Source organism: Rana temporaria, chromosome 5 (genome assembly GCF_905171775.1).
Source record: "Rana temporaria chromosome 5, aRanTem1.1, whole genome shotgun sequence".
NCBI classification, from domain to species: domain Eukaryota; kingdom Metazoa; phylum Chordata; class Amphibia; order Anura; family Ranidae; genus Rana; species Rana temporaria.
Genome location: NC_053493.1, coordinates 148740641 through 148757861, shown reverse-complemented (window position 1 = coordinate 148757861; position 17221 = coordinate 148740641). Strand labels below are relative to the sequence as shown.

Genomic DNA, 17221 nt, shown 5'->3' with positions numbered 1-17221 from the left:
TTCCACTTTTCCACTTGATGTAGCCCTGACCTTACAGATGTAGGGGAAGGATACATCAACATTGCCTTCCCACTCAAGATGATGTGCACTGTCACCTGTATAAGGAGGCAGCCCCAGAGGTCGAGGAATTAAGGGAGATGGATTTATCTGCCCTTAGTGAAAATAGCGATTGTAAACAGAATGGCAAGAAAAAGAAAAACAGGTGTGCAAAGTATAAAAAGCCTGGAATGTTTTCTAAGTTTCCAGAATGAAAATAGTGTTGTTATTTTGTTTAAAGAACAGCAAACATACATTTTGTCATATGAAAAGGAGAACCAACAGTATAAGAAAGCATGAATATAAAACTGATGTTTTTTATACATTGCTTGATCCATCTTACTTTCCTGACCAGTTATATGCCAGGTCACAAGATGAGGGTACCATGGAATGCATGGTTCAAGGCACAAACATTCAATAGAATAACATACCGTGTGGTTAGAATTTCAAGGAGACATTTTCGGTACTGGACTCTAAGTTTGTTGGTCTTGAATCTTGGATCACTAATAAGTTCAGGTAAATTCAAGATCTACAAAAAATATATATATTTTTAAGACACTGGAAACCAACAGAGTAAATACACGATCCAAGCTTATTAAGACAAATTTTACATCTTGAATACATTTCTACAAAGGTAAAATGACACAAGTGAAAGTTGCAGACTTGCAGATCCAAGGTCCATTGTGTTAAGGCATATCAAGTCTGTAATGTAGGCTTGAATTTTGAAAAATTGTAAGAAATCTATTGAAATTAGTAATTAAAGGGGTTGTAAAGGTAAAAATCTTTTTCCCTAAATAGCTTCCTTTACCTTAGTGGAGTCCTCCTTCACTTACCTCATCCTTCCATTTTGCTTTTAAATGTCCTTATTTCTTCTGAGAAATCCTCACTTCCTGTTCTTCTGTCTGTAACTACACACAGTAATGCAAGGCTTTCTCCCTGGTGTTGAGAAAGCCTCTTTGAGGAGGTGAGCAGGCAAGTCAGTACACTCTCTACTTTGCAGATAGAGAAAGGAGCTGTGTGTTAGTGGGCATCCTGACACTCCTGCTTGCCCCCTTCCCCCTCAAGAGGCTTTCTCTACACCAGGAAGAAAGCCTTGCATTACTGTGTGTAGTTACAGACAGAAGAACAGGAAACGAGGATTTCTCAGAAGAAATAAGGACATTTAAAAGTAAAATCGAAGGATGAGGTAAGTGAAGGAGGACTGCACTAAGGTAAAGGAAGCTATTTAGGGAATTCTTTTTTTATCTTTACAACCCCTTTAAGTATGAGATGTGACTTGGGGTCTCACAAGTCAGATCCCTAGTCACGGCAGTGTGAACTGATCCTAAATTATTTCTGGAAACAGTGTCTGCAGGGTCAATTCATTATTCATCATTTATCCTACCAAATTGTTGCAGTGTATTTTGCCAATGTGTGAGCAGAGCAATATTCTGGTGGCTTTGAAGCATTTTTTTTTTTCAATTTTTACAGTGTTTTAAAAGCTTTGTGCAAGTCTTTTTTTTACAGGTATCAAGCTTCAGGTGTTTGTTTCCTGGGCTGGGTTGGGCCAAGGGAGGAGAGCACAGTTGAACATACTCAGGCATAAGAAAGTTCACTACAAAACACTCAGCTGTGAATGGGTCTTATGCCGATCATTTTTCGGCATGTAAAAAATGACGTTTTGAAAAAATGTCATTTATAATGATCGTGTGTGGGCTTCACATCATTTTTCGGGTTCTGAAAAACGACCAAAAAAAATTCAAACATGCTGCATTTTTTAAATAAAGGTTTTAAACAATGTCGTTTTTCGGGTTGTAAAAAATTATCGTGTGTGGGCTTCGATGTTAAAAACCCACGCATGCTCAGAAGCAAGTTATGAGATGGGAGCACTCGTTCTGGTAAAACTACTATTCGTAATGGAGTAAGCACATTCATCACGCTGTAACAGACAGAAAATCGCGAATCGTCTTTTACTAACACAAAATCAGCTAATGGGTGACATCATCCGAATGGAATTTCCCCTTTATAGTGCCGTCGTGTTGTACGTCACCACGCTTTGCTAGAGCATTTTTTTTTAACAACCGCGTGTGGGCAACGTTGTTTAAGTTGGAAAAAACATTGTTTTTTACATGCCGAAAAATGATCGTGTGTACGCAGCATTAGAGCTGTTTTTGTTTAAAGCGATTGCAAAGTGTAAATATATATATATATATAAAAAAAAAAAAACAGGTCATACTTACCTGCTCTGTGCCATGGTTTGGCAAAGACCAGCCCCATCCTCCTTTTCTAGGGTCCCTTGTTGGTGCTTTGATTCCTCTCCCTGCCAAGTGCACCCACAGGAAGCTTCTTCACATAGGGACATTTGTGCATACTCGATCCCGAGCCAGGCTGTTTGCATCTATTCAGACACACAGCCCAGCTTGGCCAACTTCTCCGCACTCTGTGCACAGATTTTGACTGATAGTAGTGGGAGCCAATGATTTCCACTGCTCTCTTTGAAGACTGTGAGAGTAGGTAGAGGGGAAAAAGGCTGATGTAGACATGCACAGAACTGGACTGAGACCAGGTTCAGGTGAGTATTTGGAGGGGCGCCAATATTAAAAAAGTTTTTCTATCCTAATGCAGAGACTGCATTAAAAGACGACACTACGCATATTTACTTTTAAGCTTTAACCACTTAAGGACTGCCCCACGTACATTTACTGCGGCAGGGTGGCCCTTAAGTGCAAAATCACGTACCTAGCGTCCCGCTCCCACTGTGATTGGATACAGCACCCGCTGTGACTTTACACAGCTGGAGCCAATCAGTGGGTCCGGCCGACCCGATGATTGTTCCGGGAGAGGCAAAACTAGCGGTCTGCCTATGTACACAAGGCAGATTGCCATTCTGCTAGTAAGGAAGACAGATATATTGTGTTTCTGCTATGCAGGCAAACAGATATCTGTCTTCCTACAGTTGAACCACACCCCACACAGTAAGAAAACACTCCCAGGGAACACAGTTAACCCTTTGATTGCCTCCGATGTTAACCCCTTCCCTGCCAGTGTCATTAGTACAATGACAGTGCAATTTTTTTTAGCACTGATCACTGTATCGGTGTCACTGGTCCCCAAAAAGTGTCACTTCGTGTCAGATATGTCCACCACAATGTCTCAGTCCCCCTAGAAATCGCTGATTCCCGCCATTACTAATAAAAAAAATCCCAAAATTTGTCCCAGTTTGTAGACACTAGCGCGAACCAATCAATATACACTTATTGGGATTTTCTTTACCAAAAACATGTAACAGAATACATATTGGCCTAAATTCATGAAAAAAATCGATTGTTTACCTTTTTGTTATTAGATGTGTTTTATAGCAGTTAAAAATATTGTTTTGTTTTGTTTTTTAGGAATTTTCTGTATTTTTTTGTTTATACTGCAAAAAATGTCAAATATCAATAAAAAGTAAAGCTCCATTTGTGGGAAAATTATATTTTTAGGTATAGTGTCACATGACTGCGCAATTGTCGGTAAAGCAACGCAGTGCCCTATTGCAAAAAATGTCCTGGTCCGGAAGAGGGGTGAACCTTCTGGAGAAAAAATGGTTAAAAGCCATTTGCCAGCAGAAAAAAACAATACCAGGATGATGCCTGTAGCTGCAGACATCATCCTGGTAAAGTTTTTTTCTGCTGGCAGATGGCTTTTTCGTAAAAGCTAATTAGCCGCTGGATTGCAGAAGACCCCCCCCCCCGTCCATCCGTCGCTTCTGCCAGCTTACCATTTTTGAGGATCGGAAGATCCCCAATCTGCTTTATGGTTTAGGAAACCGGATCTGTATTTGTCAATTTAAAAATGTATAAATCTTCTGGTTTCTCCAGATGTAAACAGCACCATTTTTTAAATAGGAAAGCATCTGATCACACCGATCTTGGTGTGATCAAATGCATTTAAGTGCAGAGGAGAAATCTGGGGTCTAATAGACCCCAGATCTCTCCATAAAGAGTACCTGTCACTGCTTATTGTTGTCACAAGGGATGTTTACATTCCTTGTGACAGCAATAAATGTGTTAAAAAACAATGTAAAAGTAAAATAAAATACATTTAAAAAAAGTTTTATGTGCCCCCGTCCCCTTGTATCTGCGAGCAAAGATGAAGACACATAGCTAAATGGCAAACGCACCAGACATGTGAGGTATTGCCATGAATATCAGAGCAAGAGCAATAATTCTACAACTAGACCTCCTCTGTAACTCTCCACTGGTAACCTGTAAAGGATTTTGAAATGTCACCTATAAAAATTAAAAAATGTTGGCACCATTTCGTGAGCATGCACAATTTTAAAGCATGGCATGTTTGGTATCTATTTACTATTTATTTTACCAAACATGTGGTATTATATCGTGTTTGTGTGCAATAAAATAAAGTATATTTTTTCCCAAAAATGTGCCCTCCAAAAACCGCTGCGCAAATACATTGTGACATAAAAAAATTGCAAAACCCGCCATTTTGTTCTCTTGGGCCTCTGCTAAAAAATACATAATGTTTGGAGGTTCTAAGTAATTTTCTAGCAAAAAAAAAGCTTATTTTTTCATTTAAACAAATAGTGTCAACATAGGCCTGATGTTTAAGTGGTTAAGGTAAAAAACATTTTACAGTACCTTTAGAACCATTTTTACCTCTAAGGCCTCGTACACACGATAGGATTGCCAGAGGACAATGATCTGATGGTCTGATGTGCCTACACACCATCGGTTAATGAACCAATCGTGTCAGAATGCGGTGACGTAAAACACGATGACGTGCTGAAAAAAACGAAGTTCAATGCTTCCAAGCATGCGTCAACTTGATTCTGAGCATGCGCGGGTTTTTAACCGATGCTTTTGCATACTAACGATCGGTTTTGACCTATCGGTTAGGCGTCCATCGGTTACATTTTAAAACAAGTTCCTATTTTTTGGACCGAAGGATACCTAACCTATGGGGCCCACACACAATCGGTTTTGACCGATGAAAACGGTCCTTTAGACCGTTGTCCTCTGGCAATCCTATCGTGTGTACGAGGCCTTAGTTAACCCTAAGTTTTTTTATAGTCCTTCCTCCCGATTTTCGCTTAGCTATTTCTGTCATTCATGGCAAGGGGATCCGATGCATCAGCAGATTTTTTCTTACACTGGGTTAGTTCAATGTGATTGACAGGTTATCTGCATCACTGGATGATATGACTGATGACGGGTAAGTGAGTTTCTTTGTTTACAATTTTTTTTTACTATGATCTTCAGCAACTCCAAAAAATCTCCTCGTACTTGGAGTGTTGCTTCAGCTCCCCCTGCGTGGCTGCCCGGTAAAACAAACTGTCACTCATGGTATAAGCTCATCTAGCTTACAGGACTTATTGCTCAGAAGGCTCTCTTTTTCCTTTACAGGATTTACCACATGCGCTTTATTGTATATAATCAGCATGTATTTGTGTTCCATCACCTCTTAAGCTGGGAATTCATTTTTACATAGAAATTTTGTGCTTTTTACATGTGGAACACTTGTTTTGTTGATGGGTTGTTTTCCTTTAGCATGCTAAAAGTGGCTTTTTCTCTTAATTAATCTAATACTGATTTTGTACTGAATGCTTGACCCCTTTTAGTCAAGCATTCGTTATCTGATGGGTTGGTATTTTGAAAGTTGGCTTATCATTTGAATCTATAAATGTGGATGAACTCTACAATTACATGTAAACCAAAAAAGAATGCCACGGCTAAACATTTTATATCAATTCAGATGTTAGCATGGTCATTTCCCGGTAGTTGGTACAAGGTCATTAATGGGTCATTTTCAAGGGGTGTTGGTTGCGGTTCCATGCTTTTCCCAGAAGTTTACACAAAGCTGGAAGTAGAATTTCAAGCATCTCTAGCATAGTATTTTACTATAGTGAGCCTTTTAGCTGTGATAATCTATCGGTGCTAAAAATCTCAAGGGATGCCACAGATACAACATGTCTTGTATTTAAACACAAGCAGTGATCATATTCTTATAAAAAGGTAGTCCCTTCTATTTATTACTTTCTTTTGGGAATTAACAATCATTGCCTCAGTATCTACAGAGCAGAGACAGGTGAGAGTTTAACATAGGTCTGCTAAAACCCTTGTTACCCTTGGGGAAGTTTTTTTTTATTTTTCCAGCAAAACTGGAGTTTCACTTTAAATCAAATCTCTTACACTATCCAACTGTTCTCTTCACTATACTCTAAAAAATGTAAAAATGTGCAAAGTACATCAAATCTGTTTTCTTGTGACTAGGTCACCAAGGCAAACTTAACCTTAAACAATCTTATAATGTTCCAACAGGTGGACAATAAATTATTATACAATAAATAACAAATCCTTAGGATAACATGGTGGCAAGTGTGTATATTCCAGTGTCAGGTATCCAAGACAAATCTACACATTTTTCTCTACTTGCGTTTGTTTATATCATCTCGTGGAATTACAACAAGTGACCTGAATCCACTCAAGAATGTAGTAAAAACATACGTATTTATTGCTAGTTTAAAATTGTACTTTTTAAGATTTATGGCCGCTATTATAAATCAATGAGGCGTTTACTACATTGTTGGACTGGAAGCACATATTTTGACAGTGGAAGTTTCACTACTGGAGCACTGGTGACATCCTGTGGCAGTAATGTACATGGGTATGTATTCCACTTCAGACAAAATGACATTTTATTAACTTTAGGAGAATCTGCTGGGTGTGATATGTTCTTGTACAAATTAAAAAAGGATGAATGCATTCCCTTCATCTCAATTAGTGATCAAGGCAGAGATTCTGTCTACTTGTTAGCATGACAATCAGTTTGTATTCAATAAAGTACTGTAGTAAAAACAAAAACCTCAGGGGAAATATATCTCTAGACTGGTTGTTGAAGGGCATACAAATCTGAATTCTGTGTGTCCCTGTGCCCTACTCTACACACACACACAAGATTAACTGTCAACCCCACACACATATACAGGGTTTGTTCAGGGGAGGACTGGGCTTTTCTTTTGGCCTAGAAGGCATGCCCATCAATTTTGCCCTTTCACAGTAGGGACGCTTTGCATCACTACAGTGATTTTTGGGCATAAAGAATGCTATATACATATATAAATATACATGCTACATGTGCTTTAAAAGGGGGTTGTAAGGGGTTAATTGTAAAGAATAAGCAGAGCTGGATTCAAATGTTTTTTCTCTACCATCTTGTTCTGCCCCCTCCCTGCATGAACAACTTTGAGTGCTTCCAGTGGCAGATCCAGAGTCTAGTCTTGGGAGGGGCACTGCCATAAAATAATAGGATTTTTTGTACTCACCGTAAAATCCTTTTCTCTGAAGTCCATGGACGGACACAGCTCCTTAAATCTTGACAAGTGGGTTATGTTCCCTGTTTACAGGAGAGGACTAGGCAGAAACATGTTAAATAGTTAAATACATGTTACATTAACAGAGTTGAACAGCCCCGCCCAGGGGGCGGTCCCTCCAGACATAACCCTCCTCACTGCAGCTTGCAGCCTCAGTTCGTAACAAGCAGTACAAACCTAAAAAGGAGGGGTGGGAGCTGTGTCCGTCCATGGACTTCAGAGAAAAGGATTTTACGGTGAGTACAAAAAATCCTATTTTCTCTTATCGTCCATGGACGGACACAGCTCCTTAAATCTTGACAAGTGGGACGTCCCCAAGCAGTGTCAAAAAACGAGGGGTGGGAAATATATCAGTAAAAACAATTTTAACTTCACCCCAAAACAAGCAGAGCTCCTCAACGGAGGAAGTGCAACTTTAAACAGCCGCCGGCAAAAACTAGCGGCTGAAAAAAACATCATAAGATGCACTCACAGCAACCATGTAAATTCTGGAAAAAGCGTGAACGGACGAGCAAATCGCCGCCTCGCACACCTGTGAGACCGACGCATGATGTCGGGAAAAAAAAAAAAAAAAAAAACCCAGGAAGCACCAATTGCCCTGGTCGAAAGTGCCGTGACCGGAAAGGGGGGCCCGCCCTTAGGAGCATAGGCCTGTATGACGGCCTGCCCGATCCACCGAGAAATGGTGGTCGACGAGACCGCCAGGCCCTTTTGTGGACCAGACACCGACACAAAAGAGAGTCAGAAGCTCCGAGATGGAGCCGTAGTAGGCTGGTATACCCGCAAAGCGCGTACCACGCCTAAAGTATGAAAGGCCGAAACCTCCTTCGGAAGAAGGGAAGGTCGCGGGCGCACCATCACCTAATCCTTATGGGGGATCAAGCATGGCGGCTTGCAAGACAAGACCGCCAACTCAGAAACCCCTCTAACAGAGGTAAAGGCCACTAAAGGGGCCACCTTCTGAGATAGTGTCAAGAGAAAATCTCTCTGATGTTTCCAAAAGGAAGGTTCCTGAAGAACCGAGAGCACCAGAGTCAAAACTCATGGGGGAAGAGATGGGCCAAGAGGGGAAAGTATATGACAAACCCCTTGCACACAAAAAAAGGGGACCCACCAGGGAACGGGCCGCAAAAAGGCCACTAAAAGAACACAGCCAAGGCTGAAATCTGCCCCCAAACGGTGCTTTAAGCAATTTTTAGATCCAATCCAAGCTTTAAAAACAGCAGGACCCTGGACATTGAAAGTACGCCCGTGGACGTCACTCCATCCCTTCGCACCAAGAGAGGTGCGACGGTAGATCCTCCGGAAGAAGACTACGGTGCCCTGTTGAGATGACCGAGTCAGACAGACCCTGGTCACCTAAAGTCTGGCTTCCAATAACCATGTTAAGCAAGTCAGTGACTGTACAACAGGAGGAAGTATGGGACCTTGAGACAGGAACCTCCTGCCCTGGCAATCGCCAGGGTGCCTCCGCTACCAGGCGCCCGATATCAGCGTACCAAGGACGCCGAGATTAATCTGGAGCGATTAGAATCATCGGGATCTCCTCAGCATCCACTCTGTGGAGCGGCCGAGGAAGCAACTACCATGGAGGAATGGCAAAAAATCACCGATACAGACAACACAGGGCCACCAGCGCGACTGACGCGTCTGTACAAGATCACTAGACCTGGCCACTAACTGACACCCTTGCGGCGGAGACAAGCTGCCAGGAGATCCATGCCATGTGAGGCTCACCTCCTGCAAGGGAGCCGAAACACCCCAAGCACAAAGACCAGTCGCCCTGGTCCAGCATCTGGCGACTCCAGTAGTCTGCCTGCCGGCATACCTGATGGTAGACTGAAGCCACGGCCGTGGCGTTGTCCGGCTGAAACCAGATTGGTCGACCACAAGGAGAAGCATAGCCTGATCGCCTAAAATAGTAGGACAATGAACAGTAGACAGCACCTGGTATTCCCAGGCGGTCTTCCACCAGGCACTAGCCAGGCCCGACCCTGGGTAGCTACCGAGACCAGACACATTCAAGGAGGTGTGGTCATAGGTCCACGCAAGTCCAGCGACTCAGGGCCGACTGGACCCCCCAGTTTTGTGAACCTCCAGGTTCACAACCCGTGAGCTGGCATTCGTCGTAAACACCGACCACTGGAAGGAAGGAACAACTTCCCGGACCGAAGAGTCGGGAATCTCTGTCACCAACTCAGAGAGACTCTGACTAGGTGGCGCACAGGAATCTAATGATTTCAGAGACAAGAGATTTTTACCACCTGGACAGTAGTTCCACTGGAAAACCAGGGTGTGGAACTGGGCATACAGTACCACCTTGAAGGAGGCTACCCACAGACCCTGAACCAGCAGGCGCCCGGAGAGAAGACCGATTGCGTGATGCCAATACCTTCTCCGCAGACTGAAGAGTCTGCAATTTCTCCAGGGGAAGAAGGACCTTTGCCACTGAGGAGTCTGGATCAACACTAGATACTCCAACGCTGAGTCGGAACCTAGCATGCCCATAATTTGAACCCTGGGTCGCACACATGTAGGGCAGGCTTGCTGCCACTGAGCTACACTTTCTGGCCTAAACGTTTAACATCCACCCGAATCTTCGGAGGGTCTGAATGGGAATAACCCATCCACTAGGTCGGAGACAGAAGCTGCTCTCAGAAGAAAGTCGTCAAAGTAGCCAATGAGGCAAAGCCTCGCTGTCCCAACAAAATTCAAATAAGTGCGAGCTCCTAGCTGAAAACCCATGGTGCTGACGCCAGATCAAAAGGGAGGGCCACAGGCTGACAGAGACCCTTCTCTCATCACGAAGCACAGAAAAAAAACACTGTGACATGTGCAAAACGGGACATGCATGTATGCGTCCCTGATGTCCGAGGACGTCAGGACATCCCCCGGATGAAGCGCAGCTACCACCGAACAAATGGATTCCATGCGGAACTACCCGACGTTCACAAAGGTATTTAGGGCCTGAGGCCCATAGAAAACCCCAAAACTCTCGTCCTGCAGGAAAGGTAAAATTACCCTGCAGCTTAGCAAATCCCACACTGCCCAAGGCAGACCGACGTGCCGGGAGGGGAAGACACAAGGACAGAACTTTGTTCTGTGGATAGGAGGAAACCCTATCTAGTACTCCGAAGAGACCACCTCGCAGACCCACTAGTCGGAGAGCAGGGAGGTTTCACTGAATTGTGAACCTGCAAGCCGCCCCTCCCACCTAGAGACAGGGAGGGAAGGCTATATACATTGGCAGGATTTGGGTGCCGGCGTGATCGGCTTATGCACCCAGGGACAGATTAGTCCCCCAGCTGGGCCTTTGACGGCCTGGGAGGGTTGCCCCTAAATAATACACACACATAGTGTGTATGTATATTATGTAGGTGTATGCACACATGTCTTTGGAGGAAACCGGAGTACCCGGAGGAAACCCACACAGACACAGGGAGCGACAATGCAAGCTCCAGGCAGATTGGCGTCAGTGTGCAGATTGGCGTCAGTGTGCAGATTCGAACCAATGACTCTTTTGCTGCCAAGTAATGGAGTTAAGCACTACACCACCGTGTGCAAAAACCATTCTGAAACAGACGCCTGGATAACAAGGGCGCAGCATTCAATGAAGCATCACAGACCTATATGAGGCCCTGGACCAGCTGGTCCGCTAGGCTAATAACCTCAGGAGAGAGTCGGTGCTCCTCCACTGTCTGGTGCAAAATGCTCACTCTGTGAGTTGTATACAGCACTAGGGGTCAGGACTACTCCAAGATGGCCGCCGAGCGTTCAGAACGCGGCCACAGGAAAAAGGCCAGCACAATGTAAGCTGCGCCATAGCGTGGCTACGACAAAATGGGCGCCAATGGGAGTTTTCAATGTAATTGAAAAATCTCCCAAAAAATAGCGCCAGCGACCACTGAGGTACCTGGTCCATGGCTCCATAACAGAGCATTCCCCAGGGGATAACGGGGGAAGGGGGCACTCTTTTACCGCCCGCCCGCAGTCCACCCCCACCCTGGCACAAACTGTGTCCAGGACTAACAATAAAAACTCTGTGGGAATCACAGGTGCTAACACCTGCTGCCACCACCAGCATGTGGGGAAGGACCCAGATACTGACTCCAATATTTACATATAGTGTGTATTATAATATGCACACCTGTCCATACAAATAGACAAAAGCTCCTAGAGCCCTATTCAGGGCCTCTCACCCACTTGCTGCGCTGACCAGGGGTAACCAGGGGACTCCCTCAGGAGGAGACTGCACAGCGCTGCCTGTGAGGAAAAGAACCGTGAGGTAACTTTTGCAGGGACCTGTGTTTAAACAGGAAAAGCCTCATAGGGCTGTTTTATTTAAGGATAAGACACAGATACAGCATAAAAAGCAAAACCATTACAGGTGTCACCAATCAGTCAGCGTCTGCTGAAGTATAATCATAAACATCTGTGCTCATCACAGGGCTTTTTACCTCACAGGAAAGCCCAATACAAAAAAGAAAAAGGCCAGATAACAGTCCCCTCAGGAAGGCCCCCTACCCCCTAACAGCGGCAATGTTAGCAATGCAGCAAGGGAAAGGAGCAGGGAAGTAAGGGGAAGGGACCCCCGAACCCCAGGAATGCCCAGCTGTACCAACCCACCGAAGCAGGAGGGACTGTACTTACCCGTCCGAGCGAGGACTCGCTGACGCATTCCTGACAGACCTACAACCGCAATGGAGGTAGCTGTCGGCCCGGTCCACTGTGAGTGAGGCAACACCACAGCTCAGTCATATGTGGACCTCGGAGCAAAGCTCACCGGCCACCTCAGGAGTCATGAGGTATGGCGTGGCAGACCAAGCCTCTTTGCAAAGGTGTGCCCACGCTTGCTGGTCGGACTGAGTAGACTACAAGGATCTATAATATCCAGCCTGTCTCTCAGCCAACAGTTGAAAGAAGATTCTTCAAGAAAAAGTAAAGTAAAATAAAATAAAATTTCTCCTCAGGGCGCTGGGCCCAAAGGGAGCCATACGTCCTTCTCCTTTGCTAGGCAGAACGAAACTGAGGCTGCAAGCTGCAGTGAGGAGGGTTATGTCTGGAGGGACCGCCCCCTGGGCGGGGCTGTTCAACTCTGTTAATGTAACATGTATTTAACTATTTAACATGTTTCTGCCTAGTCCTCTCCTGTAAACAGGGAACATAACCCACTTGTCAAGATTTAAGGAGCTGTGTCCGTCCATGGACGATAAGAGAAAAGGTGTTACTTACGGAACTGGATTTATTGTGTAATACAGTGTATAGAGGTCAGTAGTATGCAGGGCAGTGTGCAGGGAACAGTAGAGCACAAACTGGGGGGGGGAGTCAGGAGGGCATACACTGGGGGGATCAGGATAGCATACACTGGGGGGGGGTCAGGCAGGCATACACTTGGGGGGGTTAGGAGAGCATACACTGGGGGGGTCAGGAGAGCATACACTGGGGGGGTCAAGAAAGCATACACTGGGGGGATCAGAAGAGCATACACTGGGGGGATCAGGATAGCATACACTGAGGGGGATCAGGAGGGCATACACTGGGGGGGGGGGTTAAGGAGAGCATACACTGGGGGGGTCAGGAGACCATACACTGGGGGGGAATCGGGAGAGCATACACGGAGAGGGATCAGGAGAGCATACACCGGGGGGATCAGGAGAGCATACACCGGGGGGATCAGGAGAGCATACACTGGGGGGATCAGGAGAGCATACACTGGGGGGATCAGGAGAGCATACACTGGGGGGGGAGTCAGGAGAGCAGTTAAGTTAAATTTCTTTCTCACTTGTCATGAATAGAAGATCTGATTTGTCAGCTAACAGATCCTCTTTGCTAAGCTGCAGTAACTCAGGAGGCTCAGCATAGAGGTGCCTGTAAAAAATCCACACTGTAGTGCAAGCAGCAGAGCTCACCTCCAGGAACTTTCATACGGCTTCCCTCTACTCAGCTGCACACATCTCCTGCTTCCAGACAAGCAAGATCTCGTGAAAAAGGCACATCCTGCCCACTTAAGCAGCAGCCTGCAGGAGAGAAGCTGAAAAAACTTCTGGGGGAGGTACAGGGGGCGGAGAGTGCAGTCTTGAGGTTTCTGAGCAGTCATTCATGTTTAGAATGGCTGCGGGTTGTCCCGACCGCGGCTCTGGTTACCCGGGCTCGCTCAGCCTCATGCCGTGTACACACTATCATTTTTCGGCATGAAAAAAACGTTGTTTTTCAAAAATGTCATTTAAAATTATCGTGTGTGGGCTTCACATCATTTTTCAGGTTCTGAAAAACGACAAAAAAAACTTTCAAACATGTTGCATTTTTTAACGTCGTTTTTAAACAATGTTGTTTTTCGGGTTGAAAAAATGATCGTGTGGGCTAAAACGACATAAAAAAAACGTGCATGCTCAGAAGCAAGTTATGAGACAGGAGCGCTCGTTCTGGTAAAACTACCGTTCATAATAGAGTAAGCACATTCATCACGCTGTAACAGACAAAAAAGCGCAAATCGTCTTTTACTAACACGGAATCAGCGAAAGCAGCCCAAAGGAGTATGGAACTTCCCCTTTATAGTGCCGTCGTACGTGTTGTACGTCACCGCGCTTTGCTAGAGCATTTTTTTAAAAACTATGATGTGCGCGCAACATCGTTTTAATGATGAAGTTGAGAAAACTTCGTTTTTTCGACATGCTGAAAAACAAAGTTTTTTTCATGCTGAAAAATGATCGTATGTACGCGGCATCAGAGTCTTTAATGTTTTCTCGGGGGGAGCAATTGCCCTGTTGCCCCCCCATGGATCCACCCTGAGTGCTTCCACCTTTGCCCTCCTCCATCCTGCATCATTAAGTGAACTGTTCAACCTAGCCATAAAGATACACTCTATTACCAAAAGTATTGGGACACCTGCCGTTACACGCACATGAACTTTAATGACATCCCAGTTTTAGTCTGTAGGGTTCAATATTGAGTCGGACCACCTTTTGCAGCTATAACAGCTTCAACTCTTCTGGGAAGGGTGTCCATAAGGTTTAGAAGTGTGTCTGTGGGAATGTTTGACCATTCTTCCAGAAGCGCATTTGTGAGATCAGGCACTGATGTGAAGGTCTGGCTCACAGTCTCCGCTCAAATTCATCCCAAAGGTGTTCTCTCTGGTTGAGGTCAGGACTCTGTACAGGCCAGTCAAGTTCCTCCATCCCAAACTCGCTCATCCATGTTTTTATGGACCTTGCTCTGTGCACTGGTACATAGTTATGTAGGAACAGGAGAGGGTCATCCCAAAGCTGTCCCCACAAAGTTGGGAGCATGAAATTGTTCAAAATGTCTTGGTATGCTGACGCCTTAAAAGTTCTTTTCACTGGAACGAAGGGGCCAAGCCCAAATCCTGTGAATGAACCCTGCACCCCCCCACCAAATGATTTGAATGAGTGCACAACGTCCATAAAGACGTGTAACTTTTCAGGAATCAGCCCAATAGAGTTTATTGGGAAATCAGATTACAGTGCAGCCATATGTCAAACAGACTGGAATCATAAATCAGCAAATTGGAGCATTGAAAACATTGAATACAGTACTATGCACAGTCACCTGGCCCACTTCACCAATATGCCTTTGATGGGTTACTATAATGTATGATTACAGCCTTACTTGTCCAAATTGTCTACAGTCTCCCTTCCCCACTGATAGATCTCAGCTCAGGCTCAGCTTGCACAACTTTTCCTCGCACTGTTGAGGACACCACCAGTGCCTGCCCAAATTCCAGGTCCCATGCTCACCCCAGTGGCATTGCTGTGTCTTAGCATGCTGGCTGGGGGTCATGTGGGAGAAGACCTAGCAATTCAGATAGCTGAGGAAGCACTTCAGTGCAGCAAAAGAGAGAGCCTATGGCAGGGATTCTCTTGCAGGTATCAGGCTATAGGTATAGCAGTACAGCGATATGTAGGGACAAATGGCCTGTGAAGTAAAGTGCCACCTGTAGTAGCCATGGTGCCCCAGGCTATGGTCTAATTGGTTTATTTGAAATTTGGCCTAGAGTATAAAGTACTTTATGTTCTAAACAAGTTCACTGATACTCTTTAAAAACGACATGGCATCACCTAATAAAATGCCAAAAAAATGGTAATACCTTCATCACATGCAATAGAAACCTTATCTTTCAGCTGCCTTTTTGTTTGTTGATCCCAACTCACATCACCGTTCACATTCTCATTCTCATTCTCATTCATCTGTTACGTCACTTAAGTGGTCAAGCCCAGAGATCTGTTAACTCTCAGGAACACGAATGAAGCAGCCGCTTTCTCCAACACTGACAGCACACGTTGAAATCTTCAACCCGAAGCCACGCCCCTAACATGCTTCACCTGACACATGGTTTAATCATAGAGATCCTTACATTTATGGCCCAAGTCGCGTGAAATAGCTGCTCCAATTGCTATTACAAGCAGCAGGAGGGGATGCCCCGAGCAACCAGCCATCATGTCCGTCAGCTGGCCAGACCGCTAAGCAAAGCTGGGATAACTTTTCTCTGCAGCTCATAGCAGTAAACCAGAAACAATGACATATCACTTCTGGTGCACTTGGGAACCATTGGCACCAGTTTCTAAAAATCTAAAGCATTCAAAAACACAGATCGTGTTTTTTTTTATGATTTTGAGTGCAGAAGAGGCATTTGGGGTCTTATAGACCCCAGACCTCTCCATAAAGAGTACCTGTCACTAGGGTTGTCCCGATACCGATACTAGTATCGGTACCGATACTGAGCATTTGCACGAGTACTTGTACTCGCGCAAATGCTCCCGATGCTTCACCCGATACTTTTTTTTCAGAGATTGGGTGGAGAGGGGGCGGAGAGCGAAGAAGAGCAGAGCAGTCCTCGGGTATGTCACTAATGGAGGAGAGGAGAGCTGCTGCTGCTGCTGCTGCTGCCGCCGTCTAGTCCCCAGGAGAAAGTCCCCAAGAGAAAGCCAAGCCCCCCCTCCCCGCCGTTACCGTCTAGTTGATCAGCGCTCGGGGGACACAACTGTTTTCATTTGAATAGCTGTGTGTTCCCCGCCGCGCGTCGTCATATATAGCCACTCCCCCTTGTCCGGGCACTTTTGATAGACAGATCACCAATTGTTTATCCTCACCAATTGTTTATCCTCCAGAAGGACGGGTGGATTGTGAGAGCCGGCCGGCTATCTTATTTAACTACACGCTCATTTATTCCACTTAACTGTAAGTGCAACTAGTATCTTATTAAACTTTGTTTTTAAACGGTACTACTCTATGTTGGCATCCTTTCTCTTTTTGGGCTATCTATTGTGGGGTGACCTGCCTGAGACCTGCTAATGGAGATATAAGAGGAGACTACATGAATTCCCAGTAATCAGCTAGGCTATTTGAGCCTAAACGCGCATGTGATCTCATTAGAGATCAAATTAATCTGGTAAGCAGATTTGAATTAAGAGGTGGAGGCTTTCTTCTGTCCTGCTGACAAACACGGTTTCCTGGGATATTCTAGGCACTTACCTTTGATGGTGATTCACTTTGGAAGTACTTGGGAAATCAACACTCTATGAACTTTTAATTGATTATCACTTATTTTAGTGGTTTGCACAGGTGTTTTTGTGCATATTGAATCTTGCTTTAATTTGCATTTAATTCCTTTTGTATTCATGTGGTGTCACACACATTAATTATGAAGGCACATGAGTGGCTATATATGACGACACGCGGCGGGGAACACACACCTATTTAAATGAAAGCCGTTATGTTCCCTGAGCGCTGATCAACTAGACGGCGGGGGGGCTTGGATTTCTCTTTGGGGACAAGGCTGCATTTGGGGACAAGGCTGCATTTGGGGACATGGCTGCA

At 44.9% G+C, this 17221-nt stretch overlaps 1 protein-coding gene across 1 annotated transcript in view; it reads right to left on the bottom strand.

The window, feature by feature from the left end:
* Positions 1-17221, bottom strand: part of SUGCT (succinyl-CoA:glutarate-CoA transferase) — a 1112375-nt gene that overhangs the window by 667754 nt on the left and 427400 nt on the right. The window contains exon 11 of the mRNA XM_040353242.1: positions 468-565. Coding sequence (XP_040209176.1) covers positions 468-565 — 98 coding nt within the window. The remainder of the gene's footprint in view (positions 1-467; positions 566-17221) is intronic.